General features: G+C 40.9%; 1 protein-coding gene across 1 annotated transcript in view; it reads left to right on the top strand.

Moving 5' to 3' along the window:
• The first annotated feature begins 202 nt into the window (after nucleotides 1–202).
• The window catches only part of LOC114137445 (potassium voltage-gated channel subfamily H member 8-like), a 32,236-nt gene continuing 9,048 nt past the window's right edge, over nucleotides 203–23,390 (top strand). Inside the window, exons 1-11 of the mRNA XM_028006018.1 lie at nucleotides 203–667; nucleotides 9,988–10,221; nucleotides 10,378–10,509; nucleotides 11,554–11,699; nucleotides 11,870–12,128; nucleotides 13,259–13,416; nucleotides 14,470–14,677; nucleotides 16,288–16,659; nucleotides 17,108–17,307; nucleotides 18,366–18,615; nucleotides 22,000–22,214. Of these exons, the coding sequence (XP_027861819.1) occupies nucleotides 592–667; nucleotides 9,988–10,221; nucleotides 10,378–10,509; nucleotides 11,554–11,699; nucleotides 11,870–12,128; nucleotides 13,259–13,416; nucleotides 14,470–14,677; nucleotides 16,288–16,659; nucleotides 17,108–17,307; nucleotides 18,366–18,615; nucleotides 22,000–22,214 (2,250 nt within the window). The 5' untranslated portion in view covers nucleotides 203–591. The remainder of the gene's footprint in view (nucleotides 668–9,987; nucleotides 10,222–10,377; nucleotides 10,510–11,553; nucleotides 11,700–11,869; nucleotides 12,129–13,258; nucleotides 13,417–14,469; nucleotides 14,678–16,287; nucleotides 16,660–17,107; nucleotides 17,308–18,365; nucleotides 18,616–21,999; nucleotides 22,215–23,390) is intronic.

Raw genomic sequence — 23,390 nt, 5'->3', positions numbered from 1 at the left:
GCGACAGACTGAGATGGTAATTTATTATTAATAATAATAATAATAATAATAATAATAATAATAATAATAATAATGAAACTTTCATCAGCATTCACCAGGAGATTAAAGAATGGGAGGTGAGGAAAGACTCAATTTCAAATATGGGGGAGGGGGGAGGGAAAAAAAGGAGAGAGGAAAAGCTTTTTCAGTCAGCATGCTGAGGAGGGCGAATGTGTGGAGTTAAGAAAGTGTTTGAGCTGAAAAGGAGGAGAGGCAGAGAGGTGAGAGGGGTGGGATTGCAGCACATCCGTGCGTAAATGTGACCATCCTCGCCGTGGTCCCTCCATCCCTCCATCCCCTCCGTCCTCGCCCCCCTTTGCCTGCCTCTAGCGGCTCCATCTCTCCGCCTCTGCGAGCCGGGATCACCCGCGCGGTGCTCGGCGGAAACAACCACGGACCGTGGAGTCCCCGCTGTCTCGGCTCGGCGCCCTCCTCCAGGGCTTGGGAGGAGCGCCGGGGAACTCCTCCAGGTTCCTGCCGGGCTTCGTGACCACCGCCGCGGAGAGCCATGGCTCGGAGCGCAGGGAAAGACGCGGCTCGACGCGCTCCCGGATGCCGGTGATGCGGGGTCTGATTGCGCCTCAGAACACCTTCCTGGACACCATCGCCACTCGGTTCGATGGGACCCGTGAGTGCACCAATCTCTGTATTTCAGTGCGAAACCACCATTTAAAAAAAAAAAAAAAAATCACTTTAGGGACTTCTTTTATTTCTGCTCTTGGCCAGATTTGTTTATTGTAGAAATATGAAACTCCGGGGAAAAAAAATAACTTGCTGATTTGGGAAATAAATCATGGTGAATTAATCCACAGATGTAAACTTGTGTAGGTCTAGTTGCTAATATGAAGACAGAGAGATTCCTACTTATGCATGCAGCAAAGAAGTTGTGAATTTATTTTAAAAAATGGACATAAGAAGTGCTAAGTGACCCATCTAATCTACAAGGATTTTCACAAAAGATAAAAAAAATATAGAATGGAGAGTAGTAATCATATATTTTTCAACATTTAAACTACCAACATCAACTCAATTTATAACAATCGCATGTGATAAACCAACGTGGCATGTATACCTCTAGAGAGAACCCAGTGCAACCAACTATTCCAACTTATCTTTATTTAAATAAACAGTGTTCATACATATTATAATTCCTTGTCAGTGCACACTCTCTTCGCCAACAAAGGCGATAACCTAATTAATAATTAAAGTCTAAATGTGTGTAATTTAAAAGCCGTAAGACAAGCCATGGAGGGGAAACAAGACAGCAAAATGAAAGTGCTGTTAGATTAACGAGGAAAACTGTCACATGGTGAAACACGGTGGCGGTAGCATCATGATGGCCAGCAGAAGAACAACCATAACTTATGGAACTGCTTAGGTCGAAGCATTTAGAATGGTCCAATCAAAGTCTGGATCTAAATGCAATTGAGAAATTGATGCTGGCCACAAAGTTAATTGAAATCCACAAAAAGAAAAGGTCAAGGTGCATTCACTGTATACTCAGAATGCTAATAATTGCGTATTCTTTTCCAGCTTCGTCACAATTACGCACTTCTTTGTGTTGGTCTATCTCATCAAATGCAAATTACATTCAACTATAGTCATATTAAAGTCAGTACACCACAAATCTAAGGTATAAGATCCAACACAATCCATAGAAACAGAGGTTTCAGAATCAGAAGACAAACCAGAACACGTTTGAGGCTTTGCAGCCTGGCCACTGCCACTCTGTCAAAGTCTTACCTTTTAAAATTGAGAGCAAGTTTGGTTTCCCGCCACCCCAACAAAAACTCAATTCAGTGGAAAAACCAGGTCATCACTTTTACTATGCAAATGTGTGGTCTCCTGACAGCATCTGTGGTGAGAATACATTCAGCTCCTGCATAATGTACTACCGTCCTTTCAATCTATAGTGGTAATTAATGCAGATTTGTAATTTATTCTAAGGCGTACGCTGAAATGTTTGAACGTGACAACTGTCCGTCATGCTTCCACACAGCGCCGCATTTAATCCACATCCAAACATGCCAGTCAGTCAGTCGGCTGGTTGTCAGGGCAGGACAGGTAGGGGGTGTGGGAAACTGAAATTGACTGTCAGGCTCCGATTAGCAGCTTGTTCCCACTTCTGTCGTTGTAGTGTCATTTTTCAAAGATTTAATCATTTCCTGTCCGATCTGGCGATGTCCTGAGTCGCTTTTGACTCCAGTTTTTATCGACTTTCAGTCAGCCTTTGCCGCAGAGTCGGCCGCAAGCCTTGGCTGTGAGTTTCCTGCCAGCTTCGCACATCTGCAGACTTAAATCTTCCACCGATTCCCCTCGGTCAGAACATCCGCGGAGCTAAATTTCCAAGTCTCGCCAAAGACTTGGAAATTCTTGGCTCCAAAAATAACAATCATCGGAGCGACAGAGCAGATTTGAATCAACACAATGAGGGGTCATTCATTAACACTGCCAAACATCTCCCATCCAAATACTATTCACCTGGTTTGCTCTCGCTGCAAATCCCAGCTCATCCCTCTGAGTATTAACCCCACATTTAGTGTAAAGAGACTCCTGTCAATCAATACGCAAACCGTCATTGTTTCAGTTTAAGCGTCTTACGTAACGAGGTCCTGAAGGCGCATGCCAACAAGCACGGAGGTGCTCCGTTCTGAAATGGAGATCCAAACCAAAGGAAATGTATATTTATAAATTTATATACAAGATAAACATTGCTGGTGTTTGCCACAGTCATATTTTTGCTTTCATAAAATGGAATAATCAGTCAAATACTGATAATCGGGGATATCTGGGAGAATTCTGTTTTCTATCTCTCTTAGAAGCTAATCAATAATCACTACCCGCTTATTCAGCATTGAGCATAGTTAAATAGTTTTGTCAATTATTAATTTACAACATACGTCTTCTGTGCTCATTGTTAGATATATTAACGGTTTCACACATTTTGCAACCTGAGCAATTTTAAAAGCTTTATTTAGTAAATTGTGTCAAAATGTCTCAAAAAAAACTCTCGAAAAGAGTTCTACAGTCCAGTTTGGGAATTTAAACCCACAAGTCTTCCTAGTTCAGTTCAGTTCATTCAATCAAATTCATATCTGGATCATTACAATCCGTCTTCTTTCCTCCTCAATTCCTGGTGACATAGATGTGGCTTGAGCCGCACATCTGCAGGCAGCTGCAAGCAAAAACCGACTGAAGTCGTTATCCGGGCTAACCCCCGCATCACCCCGAGGGATGAAATCATCCCTCTGGACAGACTGCAGGTGTTTTCTGCAGGTAGATAGGTGAGGCTTATTTTTTACTCCCAAGAGCCCAAAGAGAAGACTGCTGATAATTTGGCTCTTGCCTCCTCTGATTCATTTGGATTCCTCCATAATGTGCTTCTCAGCTCTCTCATTTTGAAGTGTTTAATCAGAAAAAGGCTTCACTCTGCATTGAGAGGTTGGTGTGCTGGTTACCTAAGAGATGAAGTCCTGAAGTGGTGAAGTCCAACTTTGACAATACGAGTTTGTCGCTGTGACTTTCACCATCCCTAAAGTTTGTTTGATCTGCATCCAGAGAACATGTAGATTTACATATTTTAGATGCAAATGCAGGCGGGATAAAAATGCAAACGATGTCATTCAAAGTGTCAGTTTGACTTTGCGTTTGGATTAAAAAAAAAAAAAAAACAGATCAAATCTGTACTGTGTGATACGAATGAGGGTTGAAAAAGTTAGAAACCTGGACGATGAGCGCAGATAGCAATACTTCAAAAGACTATATCGTCATTTTCCGTTGTAGTTGTGTTGAGATATGTTTTGAAAAAGTATTTTAAAAAAAGAAAAGAAAAGGCACAAAGAAGTCAAGAAAGCAGCTTAATTTGCGGAAGCGTGGGGATGATACCTTTGGAAATGCTGAACTTGGGGATCAAAGCAAAACTAAAATGACAGCCAAGGCTAAAGTAGTGAGAGGAAAATCTCCAAGACAAATTTTAGTTTTGTAGAAACTAAAATTTATCCAGTAAGGAGGAGGAAGTCCTGAGAAGTAACAGCGGGGAGTGGTTTGGAGACCTAACACACCAGCAACCTATGGAGAAATTTAAAAGCACTCTGACACAAGCTGCGTCTGATTGTAATTCACTAAAATGGTGAAAATATGTTATTTCAAAAGATTAAAATTATTAGGATTTTGAAGATGCTTCAACTATTTTACCATCATCTGAAAAATGGGACACAACAGATTTGTGATAACACACAAAGAAAAAGTCTAGCCAGGGAACACCAACTGGATTTTATGCGAACAACTTGCAATTTCTTGAAATACTGGTTAAACTATGATCCAACTTTATTCCTTTGTTTAATGTCATGGAAAAGTATAATCAAGTGACCATCAAGATGGTCTTTACATCAAGCTGAATATCAAATTAAATTCAAAAGTACTTTATTGATCCCGATGGGAAATTAATCCTATTCTCCTGGAGCGTTGGTTAGGAACAGGTACACCATGGATCAAATAACTAACAACCTGATCTGTTAACAAGGAAATCAGCACTCAAGTTTGGTATTTAGGATCTCTAATTCAGACTCTAACGTACCCAGTGCAGCTGAACCGCAGTATCATTTCCAAACTATGTCATGCTGAGCGACCACTGCTATCTCTTTTAAACACAGCGTAGTATCTGATGTGCAAAGATTTCCGTACGCTGTGCATGTTTGAGATAACAGCAAAAAAATAAATAAATCACAATTTCACAATTTCTCTTCCAATGTGCATGATGCAACCCAGGGCAACCCAACAAGAAGAACGTACAGTTTTACGTCGCTATGTAGGTTGCACATTAGAGACAGAGCGGTGAGGATGAATGCTAACACAACATATTTCCTGTTAGCGTTGGTAGAATCAAGAGGATTGTTTTGCAATTGCTTTGGAAAGCCAGGGAAACTTCATCATCGAAAAGGAATCTTATTTTAAAAATCTAATAAAGGAAGTGAAACAGTTGCTCTCAAGCTATTGTGATAATCACTGTGGAGGAATTTTGGCCCACTCTACTTTACAGAATCCTTGTAAATCAGTCTCACTTGGGAGTGTTTCAGGCTGTTTAGAGGTGAACCTGCAGATCATTGTTCTGTTTCATAACCCACTGGGCTTGAACTGAACGTCACAAACCATCACACTGCCACCGGCATTCTTAACAGTCGGCCATTCCTTGTAGATCTCACACAAATCATAAATTTTTGCAACTGCTTCTTCCACACGTTTTCCTTCCACTCGATCTTTCATTCATATGCTTGTGAACAGCCAGCTTATTTTAGCACAGACCTTCTCGCGGGTGGCCTGAACATTTCTGTATTTTATTGGTGTTATGTAACTAGAACTTATTGAGAAAGTGAATTTATGTTATTCAAATTATCATCTAAAGAAACTGTGCGTAATGGATCATATTTGAGTTTCGCTTACTGAACTGGATAGATTTTTTTTTCTCTTCTTTTTTGATTACGTGTGGCATCATATGCTGAATCACGATGTTCCCACCTCCAAACTTAAACTGTTCAGTTCTTTGCATCGATTGCGGTGGTGTGTTGGGTTGGCTGCGAGCCTGGCTGCCACAGCCACAGTGTAAGCACCAGGGTTTATCGGGGTTCCCTGAGCTCAGCGGCTGAGCGTGACGGGGGTTTGGAGTTCATCTCGTCGTTATTACGCCCGGATAGCAGTGGGGATGGGACGGGCCTGCCTGGCGTCTGGGGAGAGAGCAGGCGCTGAATGAAAGAAGAAATGATCCGAACCAAAAGCCAGGAGGGAAGTAATGGCGCACCAACAGTGTAACCAGATTTTTTCTTACAAAAAACCCCAAAACAAAATAAATGAATCAATGAGTGGAAAACAATTTAAAATATTTAAATGCAAAGATCTGAGTTAGTACTAGTGCGTGTTCTTGCATTTATTTCAGCAGGAGTTAAAATAAAAATGTCTGAGTGCAATAATTGTTGATTTTTTTTTTTGTATATTTTGTCAAGCAACAACCAGAACATATAATTTATATTTCTAGGATTTCACATGGCAGATCAACACATAGGAGTGTGCATTTGTGAAATGTGAAAGAAAAGATTCATTGTTTTAGCATGGTTTTCATGTAAAAATCTAAAAAGTGTGGCTTTTATTTGCATTTAGCCTCATTTATTTTAATACCCCATATGATGACAGAATTTTATTCTTCTTTTTAATAAAATCACAGGTCAAATATCAACATTTGAAACTGGAAAAAATATTGCTCTTTAGAGAAAACAACAGAAGCTAATTTTAAGACTTTAACATCTTTAACGTGGATATCTTGGAGTTATCTGCTACAGGTAAGACATTTACTGCCCATAATCTTTCAAGAGAAGCTCACTGTAAAAATAAAATAAAAAAATCTGAATAATCTCTTAAAATGCTCCTTTTTTTGCCTATGACATGAAACAGTAATAATTTGGTTGACATATTCTCAAAAAAAAAAAAAAAGTTAAAAACCAATCATTAAGCCACAATTCAAGCAACGACTGGGTTACTTTCCCTAAACAATACAATGTTCATCTTTTCTGCCAGTTAATCATCCCAAGAGCACAAGACTTGTTTTTTTTTCTCTGCAAAGTGATTCATCCAATCCTATTATACTTTCTCACACTCTTTAAAGTCTCTGGCGGCGTCATACTTATGGCTCAGAGTCACAGTGAGCCTCCGCCCCCTGCTTCAACACACAACCTCTTGAACAATCAGACAATATTACAGCCTTTCCCTGTCTATTTAGGACACCTGGTGGAAATGACACGCTCAAGGAGACGACAACGCCGTCGCTGTTGTCGGCATAAATCCGTCTGACTCACTGCACTTTGCGTTCTGTGCCAAGATCTACTGCTTGGAGATCTGTATTATATTTGCAAGACCTGAGCAGTAGGTAGAAGCTGGGAAAGAGATTAATAGCTCACACAGAAAATTATTAAAATGAAAGTTTGACCGGGTGAATCTAACAGGAACAAGTCAGGTCGTTTTTAAGTGGGGTTTTGAGGAGAGGATGCTAGCAGTCACCGTTTCATCTGCTTCAGATCCGTTTTTCCTCGAGGCTAAAGATCCGATCCGACTTATTCGCCAAGCACGTTTAAAAACAACAAATGTTTGATCAAAGAGAGGTAAATAACGAGAAAACGTAAAAATAGCAGATGAAGTCAAAAACAGACATGAAACAGTGTTAGGTGCAAGCAAGTCATGCTGTGTGGAACTGTAGGGAAAAAATGATGAGATTTCAAAAAGGATCTAAAAGAAGACATGAAATACAGAATACAATCATCAAGGTGTGAGGTAATAAAGGCGTGGATGATGCTTTCAAAATCCTGCCTGGACAAATTTTATAAAATATTTGACAAATCTAAGATCCAGTATTTAATGTTTTTTAAGGTAAGAGAGGTTTGGAAATTGAACAAATGAATGGATCAAGACCTGTATTTTTTTTTGTGTAAATCAACGCCTGCACGACAGCAGTGTGGCCCCTGCTGTAAACCCTCAGCAAGGGCCACACTTGTTGCAATACTTGTGTTAACAACACTCAGGACACAAGGTGGATAACTCATTGTCACAGATGAACCCAGACCAAATAAAAACTGAAGGTAAAGAAATATTATAATGGTTAAAAAAAAGTTGTTAAAGTAGGTGAAAGGTCAAATCTGACATGTTTGTGTGCACTGCACCGCATTCAGCCTCTGTTTTTGTTCAAAAGAAAACCGTTTACCATATAACCCATGATCAGCTCCTGTAGAAATAATACCACTTACTTTAAACTCTAGGATTACACATTATTTGCTTTTTCATAACTAAAAAAATCACAGATAAAATCTTTAGAAGCGTATCACTTACAAGTCAACTATGTTGTAATGAGCAATTCTCATATACAAGCCACAAAACGTCCCCTTTGCACATGTGCTTCCTTCAGCACTGAGAGGCTGTTTGTCAGACTCATGTTTAGATTAACGTTCTTTGTTAATATACAAATCATAAAACACCATTATCCGCCGTTCATCGTCTCTGCTGATCTCTGCTCTGTCCGCTCGTCTTCTCGCTCCCATCATTTATGCTCCTGCCTGTTCCGCCTGTCTTTTTATTGCTCGCATTCTTCAAAGCGAGCGCTCCCGTCAATCCGGATTCATTTACGTTGGGACTTTAATTATCTCCCCTGAAAATGAATGATTCGTCGGCTTCACTTCTTTACATTTCATTATGTCCTCAGTCCAGATTGTTCCAATACCTCAGGCTGTCAAGTCAAAACTGCGGCTTTTATCACTGCCAGATAACTTTATAGTTGTTCACGAGCACGAAATCGTTTTGATTCGCAATCAGTGCCAGTGGAAAGCTTTAAAAATATTGTTGTTTTTGCTCTGACTCTTTTCCAAACTAAAAAAGTCTGCTGAAAGTGATTGAGTTCAAAATGTAGAAATTATGTCAAAACTGTCCATATTTCTACAAGGATTTATGGACTTTTGAGTGGTACTGTATTTTCAGACTCAGCAGAAATCAGTGACCAATATTTGTTTATCTGTGTGTGGACTTTGTTCATTTTGTTGTGTATCTTGGAGTTAAATGTCTATTTTTAGCCTCAGGAAAGCCCTTCGTCTGTATGAAAATATCCATACATAAAATCTGAATGAAGGATCTCGGTGAGAAAATCCCTCTGCTAGTGTGGGAATAAATGTGTGGATGAAAACTGAATTGCAAAATGTTAAATTTAAGTTATAAAGATTAAATAATAAGATGGAGCACAAAAAAAATATTTTCTTCAAAGAACAATTTCCAAATTCCAACCTTGAGAACACTGCTAATGCTATGATGGCTGCAGGCTGATGACATACACAGATTACTTTTAATAACCGCCTTTGCCCCATAGCTACAGGTTATCTTTGTAGCCCAGAGCAATATATTTTTGGATTTTTGCAGCAACACTTCTCTAAAATAAAGCCTTGTAGAAGGAATAGAGGTGGTAGAGCAGAGGTGACGTGAACTAAAATGGATAAGAAGAGAAACAAGAGAGTATGGTAGTAAAGTGGAGTTCATTGAAAATCAGGAGGCTTGCTAAATTCTCATCAAAGACTCGCCTTCAAAGTGGGATGAATTGCTTTCCAGAGCTTAGACCCAAATGGAGAAGGAGACCAAGAGAAGATGTTTTTGCATAAATGTTGCCTTCTGTGAATTAGCATAAAATCCTGGGGAAATTGTAGGTCAAGACCTCTCGACTTCATATATCATGAAAAGCGTGAAAATGACGGGGCGAGTAGCGCAATTCATCTTTAAAGAGGCACTTCACAATTGCCCCACATTCATCCGGCGGGCTTTGTTTATGAACAGCGGGAAGGAAAACCCAGATGTTTCTTCTGAAAATTACGCATTTCAGCGCTGTCATGTAAACACAGTATTACACGATGCTATTGTTTTTGCTCTTCATCACATTTACACAGTTTCACTGCACATCAATTGTTGTCTCATCAATACAGAAAAGAAATTCTCCCAAAAGCCTTGAAGATTATTGAAATCTTTTGGTAAATGAACATTGGAGCTCTCCTAAGGATGCCACTTCCACATAGTCTATCTTCCTTATTGTTGAACTCTGACCATAGCTGAGACAGAACAAGTTCAAGAACAGATGACAGACGACCTGCAGACCTGTTAATAATATTTTTTTTGTCATCTCTTCTTGAATTTGTTCTGTCAGTCGACTTTAGGTTGTCAGTTTGGTTTTGATTGTGTCAGTAGGTTTGTGACTCATCTGTCCAAAAGAAAAATTGGTTTTACCTAGCTTACCATTGTCTGACAAAAGAAATTTGAGTGATTTAAAGCAACTAAGTGTGAAGGGACAAAAGCAACAATAACAAAAAAATTAACCCTGTGGTACCACTAACTGTCTTTTCCTTCCCTGTGTGGTGTTTTCGTTTTCTTCCCTCTACCCAGACAGTAACTTTGTTCTTGGAAACGCTCAAGTCCAGTCCGTCTTCCCCATTGTCTACTGCTCCGATGGCTTCTGCGAGCTGACCGGCTTCGCCCGCGGCGAGCTGATGCAGAAGAGCTGCATGTGCCACTTCCTGTACGGCGGCGAAACCAGCGACCGGATCACCTCACAGATGCAAAAGGCTCTGGACGAACGGCGGGAGTTCAAGACTGAGATCGTTCTGTACAAGAAGAGCGGTAAGGGGAAGGAACTGTCACACTCAGTCATCTTCGATCCATACATACATATATATATATATATAAATATATACATATATATATGCTGTATATATATGTATATATATATATATCACTGCAAAAATGATGTTCATGTTTGCACTTCTTCAACAAAAGGCTCCAAGTTCTGGTGTCTGCTGGACATAGTTCCCATCAAGAATGAGAAGAGCGAGGTGGTTCTCTTCCTGGTCTCGCACAAGGACATCACAGAAAATAAGGACCTGGACCAGAGCAATGATTCTGACATCGGTGAGTGAGAAAATGAGAAAAAGAAAAAAAAAATCCAATTCCACTGTAATTCACATGAAATGATTCAGTGGAGGGACTGCAGCTGAGCTTTTATTAAGAAGGGAGTTTGGTAAGAGATGAAACAAATTTTTTTCAGAAATGTATTGGGTTCTTCCAGCTGTTTCGCTTTGGTTATGAATTCTCCTTTCTGCTCAGGACTTCCTCCCATTTTGGTGAATAAACATGCCAAAGTGGTGAAATTTGTGCATGATGGCAGCCAGGCCAATATGCTAAATACATTAAAATGTGGACACTGTGCAATAAAAAAAAATACTCTGTGGTATTTCATTTGCAAACACAGGAATTGTAGGAAAAGTTCAGTCTGCATCCTTTCTTTCTGGGGATTAGAACTGAATGAAGATGGTCAAAAGAGACCTAAATTATGAACGTGTACCACTTCTTTCTGTAAGCTTTTCTCCCTCACCCAAAATCTTTGCAAATATACGCTTCCGGAAGGAATGGGATTGTTCTGAGGATGTGATTGATTTGATACGGCTTGTTCGCGAGAAAATCTGGCCTTTCCCTGAGAGGAAAGGCCAGGAAAACTTTTATCAACGCTCTGGATTCCCCAGTCCTTCTCTCCGCAGTCAACAGTTGCGCATTCCTGCAAGATGCTGTTCGGCTCTTTGACAACCATAGTAATTAATCCCTGCAACAGCAGCAGAGGGTTGTAAGAAGATAGCTTTGCATTTCCACAGAGCTGCTTCCTGCCTTTGTAATGCAGTCAGAAGAAGCAACTGATAAATGCAACACTGAAAGATAAGCTAAGGCCTGCAAATGCAGAAACTGAGACCAATGAAAGCTGTTTAAAACCGTAATATTTTTTATTTATTCATTTTTTAAAAAGTATTTATATGGAAGTCAAGGGAGACAATACTTAATAAGATTTAATAATGTATCATGTACAATTCGTGGTTCAGTATTTGCAAATTGTTCTGTGGTTTTACGTGAATACTGAACAATGAATAACTTGGCTTGTTGGACTTTTTTGTGGATTTTTTTCAGATGAGGAAAAGGGATTGGAGGTCCATCAGGTCAATCGGCCCCCGGGGTGCAACATGGAGCGCCGGCGCAGTCGTGCCGTCCTCTACCATCTCTCTGGTCATCTCCAGAAACAGGACAAAACCAAGAGCAAACTGAAAATCAACAATGTGAGACATACTGTGTTTGAACATCTTTTACCAAGCGCTGTTGTAATCCAGGTGGATGGGTGGTAGAGATTGAAGCGGTGACCCGTTAGAACAAGTATTTGTTTTGAGCCTTCCAACTTTTTATGGTCTCTAGGGTGAGTTTTTGGTTACACGTGCTTCTCTGTTTGAAGAGTGTTCTCGGAGCCAATGCCAACCCAATCCCAGAGTATAAGGTGGCCGACGTCCAAAAGTCCCGCTTCATCCTCCTTCACTACGGTGCGTTCAAGGCCGGCTGGGACTGGCTCATCCTTCTGGCCACCTTCTACGTAGCCGTCACTGTACCCTACAACGTTTGCTTCACCGCTGTAGAGATACGGGAAGACGGCGCCTCGGCGGCCAGAAACCCTCCGAGTGTCAGCGACATCTTGGTGGAGATACTTTTCATCATCGGTAAGGTTTCTATGTCTCATATGCATTTATTTATTCAATTATTTTACTTTGGCAGAAGCATTACTGATCTTTCATCTTTGGTTATCTTTTTATGATGGATTGTACTCCACCTACATTTTATTATTTCCTTCCCAACATGGCAAAACTGAGGTGTGCCATGTAATCGGATTCGTTGAAGTGCTGTACAGTTTATGCAGCATATGTTATCCGTTACCCTCAGCCCTTGAAACAGCTCCCTCTGTCACAATTTGCCGTTGACTGTCTGAGTGATTTATTTCCCTGAACGATTTCACAAACCAGGTCAAGCTCACATCCCATCCGTAACAAACTCCAGGTCTGGGTGAACACAGTTTGCCCCTGTTTTATTTTTTAGTTTTATTTTTTCATATTTGCAATCTGGGTCAGCCTGAGAGTGAAATTTGTGGTACCTGACCAGGTGTATGAAGAGATAACTTCTGTTTGGGAAGGAGAAATACTCAGTACCCACTGATAACTTGTCTTACACATAAAGCAATGAAATCTTCCATGTTTTTTGAGTTTCTTGGGACTAAAATAACAAAAAAAAACAACTAAAAAATGAAAGCTGAATTTGTTCAGTTATTTTTTTATGACATAAAAGCTTTGTTCATCTAAGACGCAAAATTTCAAAGACAGAAGAAGTGCGTGAGAGTGTAATTACGTTTTTACAGCACTATACATCTATAATGTGCTGCTGATTTAACTGTTCACAGCCTTACCACACTATATACACTGGCACCATTTTACTGTTTGCCACAGGAAGTTGTATAAATGGTGTCTGTAAAGCGCCTGTTGGCTATATTTGAGTTTAAATGGCTTCTTTTCTAAAGCTGCTGCAGGAAGTTTGTGTAAATTTAAATTTAGGTTATCTGGTAGCTCTTTTTTACTTCTGGTGGTGTTAGATTTTTCAGTTTTGGTTTGGAAATTTTAGAATTTTTTATTTTTTTGCAATCCTCCTCGTTTTATTAAGCTAAGCTACAAATTTTTTGCTGAATATTCCCCATATGGTAAAACAATAAGTTTTAAAAATAAGCGTACGTCCCAATATTTTGTGCCGCAGAAGTAAGTGATTGTCGTTGCCTCTCTGTTCATACACTGTGTTTACGTTGCAGATATTGTCCTAAATTTCAGAACGACCTACGTTAGCACATCGGGGCAGGTTGTGTACGACGCCCGCTCCATTTGCATTCATTACGTCACCTCCTGGCTGTTTGTGGATCTGATTGCAGCGTTGCCCTTTGACCTTCTGTACGCCTTCAACATCAGTGTGGTGAGTCTGACGCATTCAAAGACGTCCGTAAGCCGACAGACCTCTCTTGTAGGAAACACAAAAGGTCACTCCTTCACTTCCCCGCGTTTAAGTGTGCAGACGTCATTCGATTTTACCCCCGGTAGCCTCCCCCTGCTGTTAGTCTCTCTACAGGCATTGACTTAAGTAGACTTTAAATAAGGCTGCAAATGTTCGGCTAACACCATGGCAACAAAACTATATCAAGTGCGCGCAATTAGAATGTGGACAACAATATTTCCCTGAATTCCAGCCCTTTCAAAATGTGTTTTACTGCTCCTTCAAGGCAGAAAAAAACCAAAGACTTCAAGCTTCATTGTGTAACTCCTCATTAGTTAGCTGGCGATTAGGCTGATAAATGAGGAGGCTGAGGATAAATTACAGTTTAAAGGAACCAGATTAAATAAATGATGCCAAGCGGATGCAAGCTGTTGAAAATGCCAACTGAACTGTGGGGAGCATCACTAGATCTTTTAGATCTCTACAAAATAAATGGCAATGAAATTATTACACATCAGAGAATATACAATAAATTTATAACCCTGCAACTCTTCCACATTGCGTTGAGTCGCAGCAATGGGACTTGACTGTATTTTATCTAGGATTTATGCGATAAACCGACACAATGTAGTGCATTTCGCCAATGAAAATCAAAAAAGCAGCCAAGAGGCTCATGGTAGCTCTGGAATAGCTGCAGAGATCCACCACTCAGCCTCAGCTGCAGCGTAAGCAGATTTAGTTTTCTGACCACCTGTTGCTACTCAAAAAAAAAACATGATGCTGCAGGAAAATCTGATCTATGATAACCGCAACAGGGTCCCAGTTTCAGTATAAACATATTTATCCATCACTAATCTCTGATCAGATGCTTATTTAATCTATTGTAAGTCTGTACGGCATTTCTGAATGCTTAAGTGTCATTAAAAAAATTAAAGTCACTCAAAACAGTGTACTCCATCTCAGAATAACTAATCACTTCCTAATATCCAATTATTCTTACTTGTTTCATTTTATTGGACTTCAACCTTTTCCCAGAACTTTGGGGTCCACCTGCTGAAGACGGTGCGTCTCCTTCGGCTTCTTCGCCTCCTGCAGAAGCTGGATCGTTACTCCCAGTACAGCGCCGTGGTCCTCACGCTGCTCATGTCCACATTCGCCCTCCTGGCACACTGGATGGCCTGTGTCTGGTACTTCATCGGGCGCAGCGAGATTGAGACCAATAACCCCGCCTCCTGGGACATAGGTTGGTCTATCAGTCTGCTTGGATGGATGGATGGATGTCTTTCCATCATAGTACGTCTAACATAATAAGTCCCTCATCATTCGTTCTGATGATCAACCATCATCTTAGCTGAACTCTTGTCTTCTTCTTCTGTTCAAAGTCTGAAGTTTTTTCCTTGAGGCTCAGTGAAAAGTCAAAAGTACTGACGTACATATTTCAGTGGCTGTCTCTGGCATTTAGAAACTCAATTGCTGAACCTTCCCAGAAAGCTCATGTATCACCAGACGTAAGATGGTCCTTCATAGTTTGTAGCATGTGAATTACTTTCCGGCAGAGCATCCAGGCACTAGGTGTTTGCCTGTTCTCTTCCTGAGAAAACACTTCTAATTCTGGAGATCCGTTCCCCCTCCCACTGCGCTCACCAGTGCTAAACAACAACACGATGAAGGTGTATGTGAAGCTAGTGGCTATACTGCTCTGGGGATTTAAATCAGAAAACTGTGATTAAAAAAAGATTGCGACTGGTCATAAACAAATGGAAAGGTCTCTCCTCGGATGCAAATATGACCATAAACTGGGGGTGGGCTGCAGCGCAGACGGTGAAGAGGGTCAGCCATTAATCAGAGGGTGTGTAATTGAGCAAGATAAAACTGCTTCCGATGGGCAGAGCAGTGCTCCTACACTCAGGGTTAATGAGTATGTGGATGCATGGCTTTTAAAATGTCGCAAAATACAATCACAAATTCAGAATCCTTCATCTGTAACCCTCAGCTGCTTTCATATTGTGATAAAAGTGAGCAAGTCTTTTTAAAAACATAGCACACTGAACTATAACCATCTAAAGACAAGATAAACTCTTAATTTAAAGGCAAGACAAAATAATAATAATAATAATAATAATAATAATAATAATAATAATAAAAAAACTTTACTCAAACAGATGCATTCTGGATCTTACCTTGTACTTTCCCCAAACTTTCTTGGATGACACCAGATCCTTTCCTGACTCTTAAATGTTCCTTTTCAGATCTTCACTGAAAATAATAGTTTCAGGAACTTGCATGGTAAGTCTTGGAAAGTACCTAAGGGCTTTCTGAAAGGGATAAGAGCCAGAAAGTTCCAGGAAAGTAGTTGGCAAGTAACCGTTAAGTCTTGAGGAAGAAATCTTTGAGTTTTAGTATAGAAAAGGCCGTAAAACTCTTATTTGTTTCCACACCAAAAGAAGGGATTGCAGCAAAGTCAGTGATTCTATTCCATCCACTGAGTTTGCTTAGGCTGCAAACTTTTTACCATTTCGGTATTAGGAAGTTATTTACTTACTGTATGTACAGTATGTACCTAACTAATTGTTTTTAATTTCTATCAATGTTTCCTTCCAAACAACAAATAAAAATGTTGCATATTCACTGAAAGGAAAAAGTGACCAATCTAATCTGCGCACAAAAATAAATGTATCCTGACATCTCCTGAAATGTTAGAGAGCCATTACTGTCTATCTGAATTCACAAACATGACAAAGTTCCTGCTGCACTCCAAACATTGTTTTCACTGCAAAACCTTAAAGAAAAGGTCACCTATGCATTCTCATTAAGCTAGCGACCTCTTCTGGACGGTCCCTCTTCTCCCACCAGGCTGGCTCCATGAACTGGCTAAACGTCTGGGAACGCCATACTTCCTGACTCCTCTCACCTCCCTGCTGGGCATTTCGGATTCCCCTCACGGTGCAGTGACAGCCGCCAACTCCAGTCACTGGAACGCTTCGGGGCTGGAGGTGCTGAATGTGACGGGGGCGGCGGGCCCGAGCCAGTGGAACGGCACCAGGACCAGACTGAGGATGTTGAACGGCTCGGGGATGATGCTGAGCGGCGGGCCGTCTGTCAGGAGCTCCTACGTGACATCGCTGTACTTCGCTCTGAGCAGTCTCACCAGCGTGGGCTTCGGCAACGTCTCGGCCAACACCGACTCCGAGAAGATCTTCTCGATTTGCACCATGCTGATCGGAGGTGAGCTAAACCTCAACAACTGTACTGAGGATTATCTTCATAATCTGATGATTAATCTGTTAAAAATGTATACATTTGGCAGATTTTCCTTTTAAGTTAGGTTAAAAAAAGCAACAACAACAACCACTCCAAAGCTCACTGGCATTACCAAATCTTCATATCAACCACCAAAGTTTTTCTGCTCCTTCTGCTGGTGTTTTACGTAGATTATATGTCAACTGGATGTTTGAGAGGAAAACCAAGAAACAGCCTACCATCACAAATGCAAATGCATGCCGTTTTCTGAACATACCTCTAAGTATGATAACAGAAAGGGAATTGCCTTATGAAATCTTTGAAATACTCCTCTCCTGGAGGTTTCGGCAGGAGAATATAAACAAAATACAAAAAACAACAAGAGAAGAGTCCGTATAAAGCCCGTCTATCCCTTCTGCTGTCTCCTCCGTAGCCTTAATGCATGCTGTGGTTTTCGGAAATGTGACGGCCATCATTCAGAGGATGTACTCGCGTCGCTCCCTCTACCACACCCGCACCAAGGACCTGAAGGACTTCATCCGTGTGCATCGGCTACCGAAGGCCTTGGAGCAGCGCATGATGGAGTGCTTCCAGACAACCTGGTCCGTCAACAACGGCATCGACGTCAGCGAGGTAGGAGGGCTCAACTGCATGAGCCAGACATGGAACTTTTCACCTTCAGACACCAAAGGCCGAGGTAACGTACGCAAACGTCGAGACATTCAGAAACGACTCTGACATGTTATGTCTCTCATTATGTGGCATTCAGCAAATATAAATACTATTAAGCAGAGAAGCTGTTTGTAAATGTTTGGTTTTTGAAAGGTCAAATGTCCAACAATCACTTCAATTCTTTGAAATGTGTCATAAAGCGTAAAACGTTTTCATTTGGATTGACTTTGCATGTAGCAGTAGGATTAATTTGATCTGAGGCCTCCTTTCAGTGGACAGGGAGGATTTGGGTTGTGTTTTGGCTCCCATCATGCTGGAGTGGTTCTTAATTTAACAGATTAATGAACAGACATGAAGTTCAGACTTGGTTGGGCCTTTCCATGAATTCAAATCGAGATAATCCTTTTTTTTTTAAACGTTAAGATGATGGTAAGCAGACTGTGTAGTAAGAAGAAGGAATAACTTGCGTTCCATAGATTCGATTTTACTTTCAGTGCTCTGAAAAAGTATCTGTCTCCTTACAGATTTATTTTTCTTTTCTTCATGTGACATGTAAATTTGGCAGATCATCAAACTAATTTTAATATAAATCAACGATGAACTGATTTAAATTATGACTTTTCTATCCAAATCAACTGATTTCTACAGATTCAGGAGATCCTTTGCCTATTACCTGTTGTCAAACAGGTGCTAGCGTAGGTCTGGTAGTATTTAAATAGAAATTATTTTTAAAAAGGCATTTAGTTTTACTCAGGTTATCTTAATTTGATATAAAAATCAGTTTTATGAGTTGAAGCATTTGCTGTAAATTTGCGGAGACGCTGCGTAGCTGTTTGCTAGATGCATGTATCGGTTGTGAATATGTGGGAAGGTGAAAGGTTCAATTTTGCCAGTTACTTCCCCCCTCCCACACAGTAATGGTCAGAGAACGAAGCAGAAAGAGAAGACGTCTCTTAAAGCAACGTAAAGACTTGGGTGTAGCCCATGTAGTGATGATTTTCTCCTGAATTTCTCCTCAGCTGCTGAAGGACTTCCCGGACGAGCTGAGAGCTGACATAGCCATGCACTTGAATAAAGAGCTGCTGCAGCTGCCGCTGTTTGAGTCAGCCAGCAGGGGCTGTCTCCGGTCCCTATCGCTCATCATCAAGACCTCCTTTTGTGCTCCAGGAGAGTTCCTCATCCGCCAGGGCGACGCTCTCCAGGCGATATACTTCGTCTGCTCAGGATCTATGGAGGTTCTGAAGGATAACACCGTTCTGGCCATTCTGGGTAAATGAAACCGTGTTACAGTGACCGTCATCAAAAGCTTACGTCCATGTTAGCTCCAGGATTTTATGTTCTGCTTCATCTATCATCGGTAAGCTCATCAGATTCGGTGCATACCAGGCGTTCGACGCTAATCAGAGCCATTTTTCCACCTGAATCTTGAAGGTCTTTTTTGTTGAGGAGTCCAAACCAAAGAAGCCCTCCTAGATTCCAGTAGGAAGGTGACTCAAAAACTGACACGTTGGAGCTTGGCTTAAGAAAACGTAGCGAATGCTGCATCATCATCGAGAAGAAGAAGAGTCCAATTATGATCAAAATCACTATGAACTCCGTTCTGACAAACGTTTCTGAATGATTATTGCAACCTATAAAAAGGACCTATGAGAAAAAAGAAGCCATTCAGCACTTATGAAGTCATTGATCATTCAATGTTTTGCAGAGAGTCAGAACCTAATCAAGCACAGGCTCAGTGTTCACAAAGCTGCAGTAATGTTGGTATTAAGCTGCCCCTCTGGAAAAACAATTCACTCCCCATCAAGTGGAAGATGGAGTTTCACTGAGACGGTTAGCAGAGCCCTGAGGTCCTGATAAACTTTAAACTGCATGAATGTGAAATTTAAACTCACTTTCCGACACCGGTTAAACCCTAAATGTTGGTATCAGGGATCAACGCTGGAAAATGAATTCCCGTTTGCAAATCCAGCTCCGGTCCAAACAGATTTCCGCAGTTTTTGCTTTCTTTGTCATGCTCAAAAATGCTGAGTGAACAGAAAAATCCAAACCAGAGTCTGAAATCTTGAACCTAAACATCAATGGTGCTGCCCTTCTTCACAACAATTGATGATGTTGTTGTGATTCTTTGCCATCTATCTCAGATGCTAGACATAAACGACAATTAGTCCTTTCCGTCGCTCCCCAGTTGTTTGTCTCTTCTTTGCAGAATTGTTTTAATGTAGGCACATTGGATTATATTCCATAGTGTTTAACGACGAGTACAGTAGAAAAAAAGAGCACAAACTGAAGCTTTTGTAAAAGGCCATTAAAAGTCTGAACTGAAAAACAACAGAGTTGCTTTAGCATTGCAAATCTCCTTCAGGATTTTCTGCTAGAGAGCAAAAAGTATTATCAATCCTAAAGCAGCAAAGCAGCTCCACATCACCACACTGCCACCACCATGTTTGACAGTGGGTATGATGCTCTTTGCTAGCTTAATGCCAAACTTAAAGTACCATTTTTGTTTCAACGGTCCACAAAATATTTTCCCAAACGTCTTGGGCACCAAGATGTTTTTGGTAAAAGTGAATCGGGCTTTTGTTTTTCACCTGTTTTTGAATTTCAGACTCAAACTCAGAGTTTCGCTTTCTGAGAGCTTTTTGCCTTCTTCATGTTGTAAGACAAGTGCTGTTTTAGTAATCTCTTGAATTCTAACTGAAATAAAAACAACAAAAAAACAATCCCAGTTTGTGGATAAACTAGAAGGGCACTTGTATTTTCACACAGGGTCAGGTTGGTTAGAATAGCTGTTTTTCCTAAAAGATGGAATCATCATTTGAAAACTGCTTTTTGAAGTTCAATCTTAAAAATTTGTTTTCTGACCAAAAAAAGCAAAAAGTGAAGAAACTGGTAGCACAAGTGCAACCTGTAATTCAATAGGATAAAAAAAGACAACAAAAAAAATTCATAACCAAAGAAAATAATGAGTGGGAAAAAAAGCTAAACACTTCCCCCTTTGTTGAAAAGCCTCAGACGTGTGTCAGTGTTACTCCTCCAGATAAAAGAGCCTCTCCAGGGTCATGTCCCGCAACGTGAACGCTGACACTCCTTCCCGTCCACAGAACAAGGATAAAACAGAATACAGAAGCACAAACAGAATCCCAAACAGTCCTGGAAACAGTTCAGCCTCATACAAAGCGCCGACCAAAAATTACCAACGCAGCTTTTTAAACCAAAGGCCTAACTGCTGTAAATAATAAAATGAGCGCTGCCCACAGAGGATAGATGCCGTGCTCATTAGTTTGATGCTCGTGCGCCGGCATGTGGATATTAAAACAGCACTGAGCTCTTTCTGCTCCCTCCTCCTCGTGTGTTTTCCCAGAAACACAAACACACACACACACACACACACACACACACACACACACACACACACACACACACACACACACACACACACACACACACACACGACACTCTCTCCTGTGCAAAAGGAGAATTAGGAAATGCATGTGCTATTCTTCTTCCTTGTTGTTGTTCTCCCTTACATAACCACGTGAGCACTGAGCGGCTTTGGCAGTGCCACTTCGGCTTTGCGGCGCAGGTGGAAACGGTGCGCAAAGCAAGGAGGCAGAAGCAACAACGAGTAACACTGGGCCACTTTGCTTTCCAACGCTTCGCTCCGCACAGAAGAGAGAACACAATCAGTCGTGGCTTTGAAAGTTTTGTACAAATAAAAACCTGGCACATCTCTTGGAAGTCACCTAATGAGTAAAACGTGGTTTGAAATGTTACCTCAGGTTTGTCAGAGAACAATACTGAACAAACATGAATACTTACAACAGAACAGCCACTAGCCGTGTTTTGAACAAATTTGGCCGTCATGGAATCATGACACGACTTTGACACAAGGTTTCTAAAGTGTTTGCGTATTTTAGTTATTTTGGTTCTTGTTCCTAACCCCTGCAAATACAACTCAACAGCACCAATCAGTTTGTTTTTTTTACCTAAAAGCCTCTGGTGTGTGCAAGGAAGATGAAGAGAGATTTGATTTTCTTTTTCATCTTCACAGTTGAACACCAATCTTTAAGAGAGGGAAAGTTAAGGGAGAATTAAAATATCTGGAGAAAGGATGGTCTCATAATCTAAGGACTTGCACATCCTTTCTAACAGCAAAGTGTGCAAATACTTCCAAGGGAAAATGTGGGATTCTGACAGACTCCGGAGAAAGAGCGGCGAATGCCAAAACTGAATCAAAAGGTTATTCGGCGTGATATTAGTTCAAGGTTGTGAACACTTACAGAACCAAATTATTGCGCATACAGATTTGCTCGTATTTCAGGTTGTCCACGTATGATATGGCATTTATTCTGTTCAGTGCTGAAATGATCCTTCCTCTTTACAAGATTCAGATAATATGCATTAAAATTTGTGGCTTTAAGGTGGCAAACGGAGAAAAACTTTAGAAGGTATTAATAATTCAATATTTATTTGTATCACTGTTGTATTCTTAACACCGATCCTTCCATGCCATGCATGCTTTAAAAACTACAACACACCGAGTGTTAGAAGCCATGTTACGAGACACAACTTCACTGGGAAAAAAGAAAAGATTTTCTCAGACAGTTTTTTTTTTCACGCCCGCCTTCAAGTACCTGTGTCTCTCCCTCTAAGGTCGGGGTGACCTGATCGGCTCCGACTGCCTCACCCAGGAGGAGGTGATTAAGACCAACGCCTGCGTGAAGGCCCTCACCTACTGCGACCTGCAGTACATCAGCCTCAAAGGGCTCCGCGAGGTGCTCTGCCTCTACCCCGACTACGCCCAAAAGTTCATCACCGAGATCCAGCACGACCTGACGTACAACCTGCGAGAGGGACACAGCACCGAGGTACAGCCGCAAGTCGCTGTCAGCAAAAAAATAAAAAAATAAATAAAAATGTTGGTTTTGTTGGCAAGGACGGCAGTATCAAGACATATTTTAAAAGATTTTAAAAAATATAGCAAGTTTTCTATGACTTGTATGCATGTGTGGTTCATGGTGAGTTAGGACTGCTCTGCGTTTTATCCAGTTGAGGTGATTTCCAGCATTTTGATTGGTTAGGGGTGCAGCACAAGGGAGGCAATAGTCACTGGGTTCTTAAGCAAAAATATGAATCCACTGATGTCAACAAACAAGGGCCGCGTTTCTAATTAAACTCAGAAATGAGAAGTTTTAGGTTGAGGTAAGGTTCGAGATAAGGACGACTTTGGCTCCTAGAAAGGCTTGAGGTCAAATCGCTGAGTTAGAGATTGAAAAATGAATCACAACATACCACACAGTGTGCAGGACTGTTCTGTGCACAAGCCATTACTCATATCTCTACATCTTGCTTCCAATAGGGCAGACCTTCCCGTAATCCTTCTTAAGTTTTGATTGAAAGTTTGAAAGACTCTCTCAAAGCTGCTGCTACTTTCTGGCCGGCTCTCAGTCTGACGCTTCACGTTTTCGCTGGAACAATGAAGAGTGGCAAGCAAAAAGAAGTGCTTTGTCACAAGCTTGAAGAAAAACAGATGAAAAGGTTCTCTGGTCTGATGAGACCAAAAGCAACCTTTTTGGCCTAAATGGAAAGTGCTCTGTGGCGAAACACGGTGGAGGCAGCATAATACTGTGGGGATAGCATTCAGCATAGAAAGAAGAACTGGTTAAGTTGATGGGCAAACATGGAAGAAAACCTGAGACTGAGGTGTAGGTTCATCTTACACCTCAGTGTAAGATGAATGGAATGGTTTGGATCAAAGCATATGTACTGGAATGGCCCAGTCAAAGTCCAGATCTAAATCCAATTCACAATTTGTTGCAAGAGCCAAGCTTACTGAGTTCGCCACTATTTTATAGAGCTGGTGGAGACATTCCCTCAAAAGGCTAGCAGAAACAAAAAAAAAAGTTTTTTGTTTGTAAAAAGATTGAAAAACATGTTTCCTTTCTCTTCAACATTACACATTAACAATTTGCAACAAATAGAACCAGAATGAGAAGAGTCCCAATAAAGTACATTGACGTTTGTGGTCTTTAGAACGTGGAGAA

This window comes from Xiphophorus couchianus, chromosome 22, assembly GCF_001444195.1.
Source record: "Xiphophorus couchianus chromosome 22, X_couchianus-1.0, whole genome shotgun sequence".
Classification (NCBI taxonomy): Eukaryota; Metazoa; Chordata; class Actinopteri; order Cyprinodontiformes; family Poeciliidae; genus Xiphophorus; species Xiphophorus couchianus.
The sequence above is the reverse complement of the archived record's forward strand: the minus strand, read 5'-3'. Positions and strand labels throughout refer to the sequence as shown.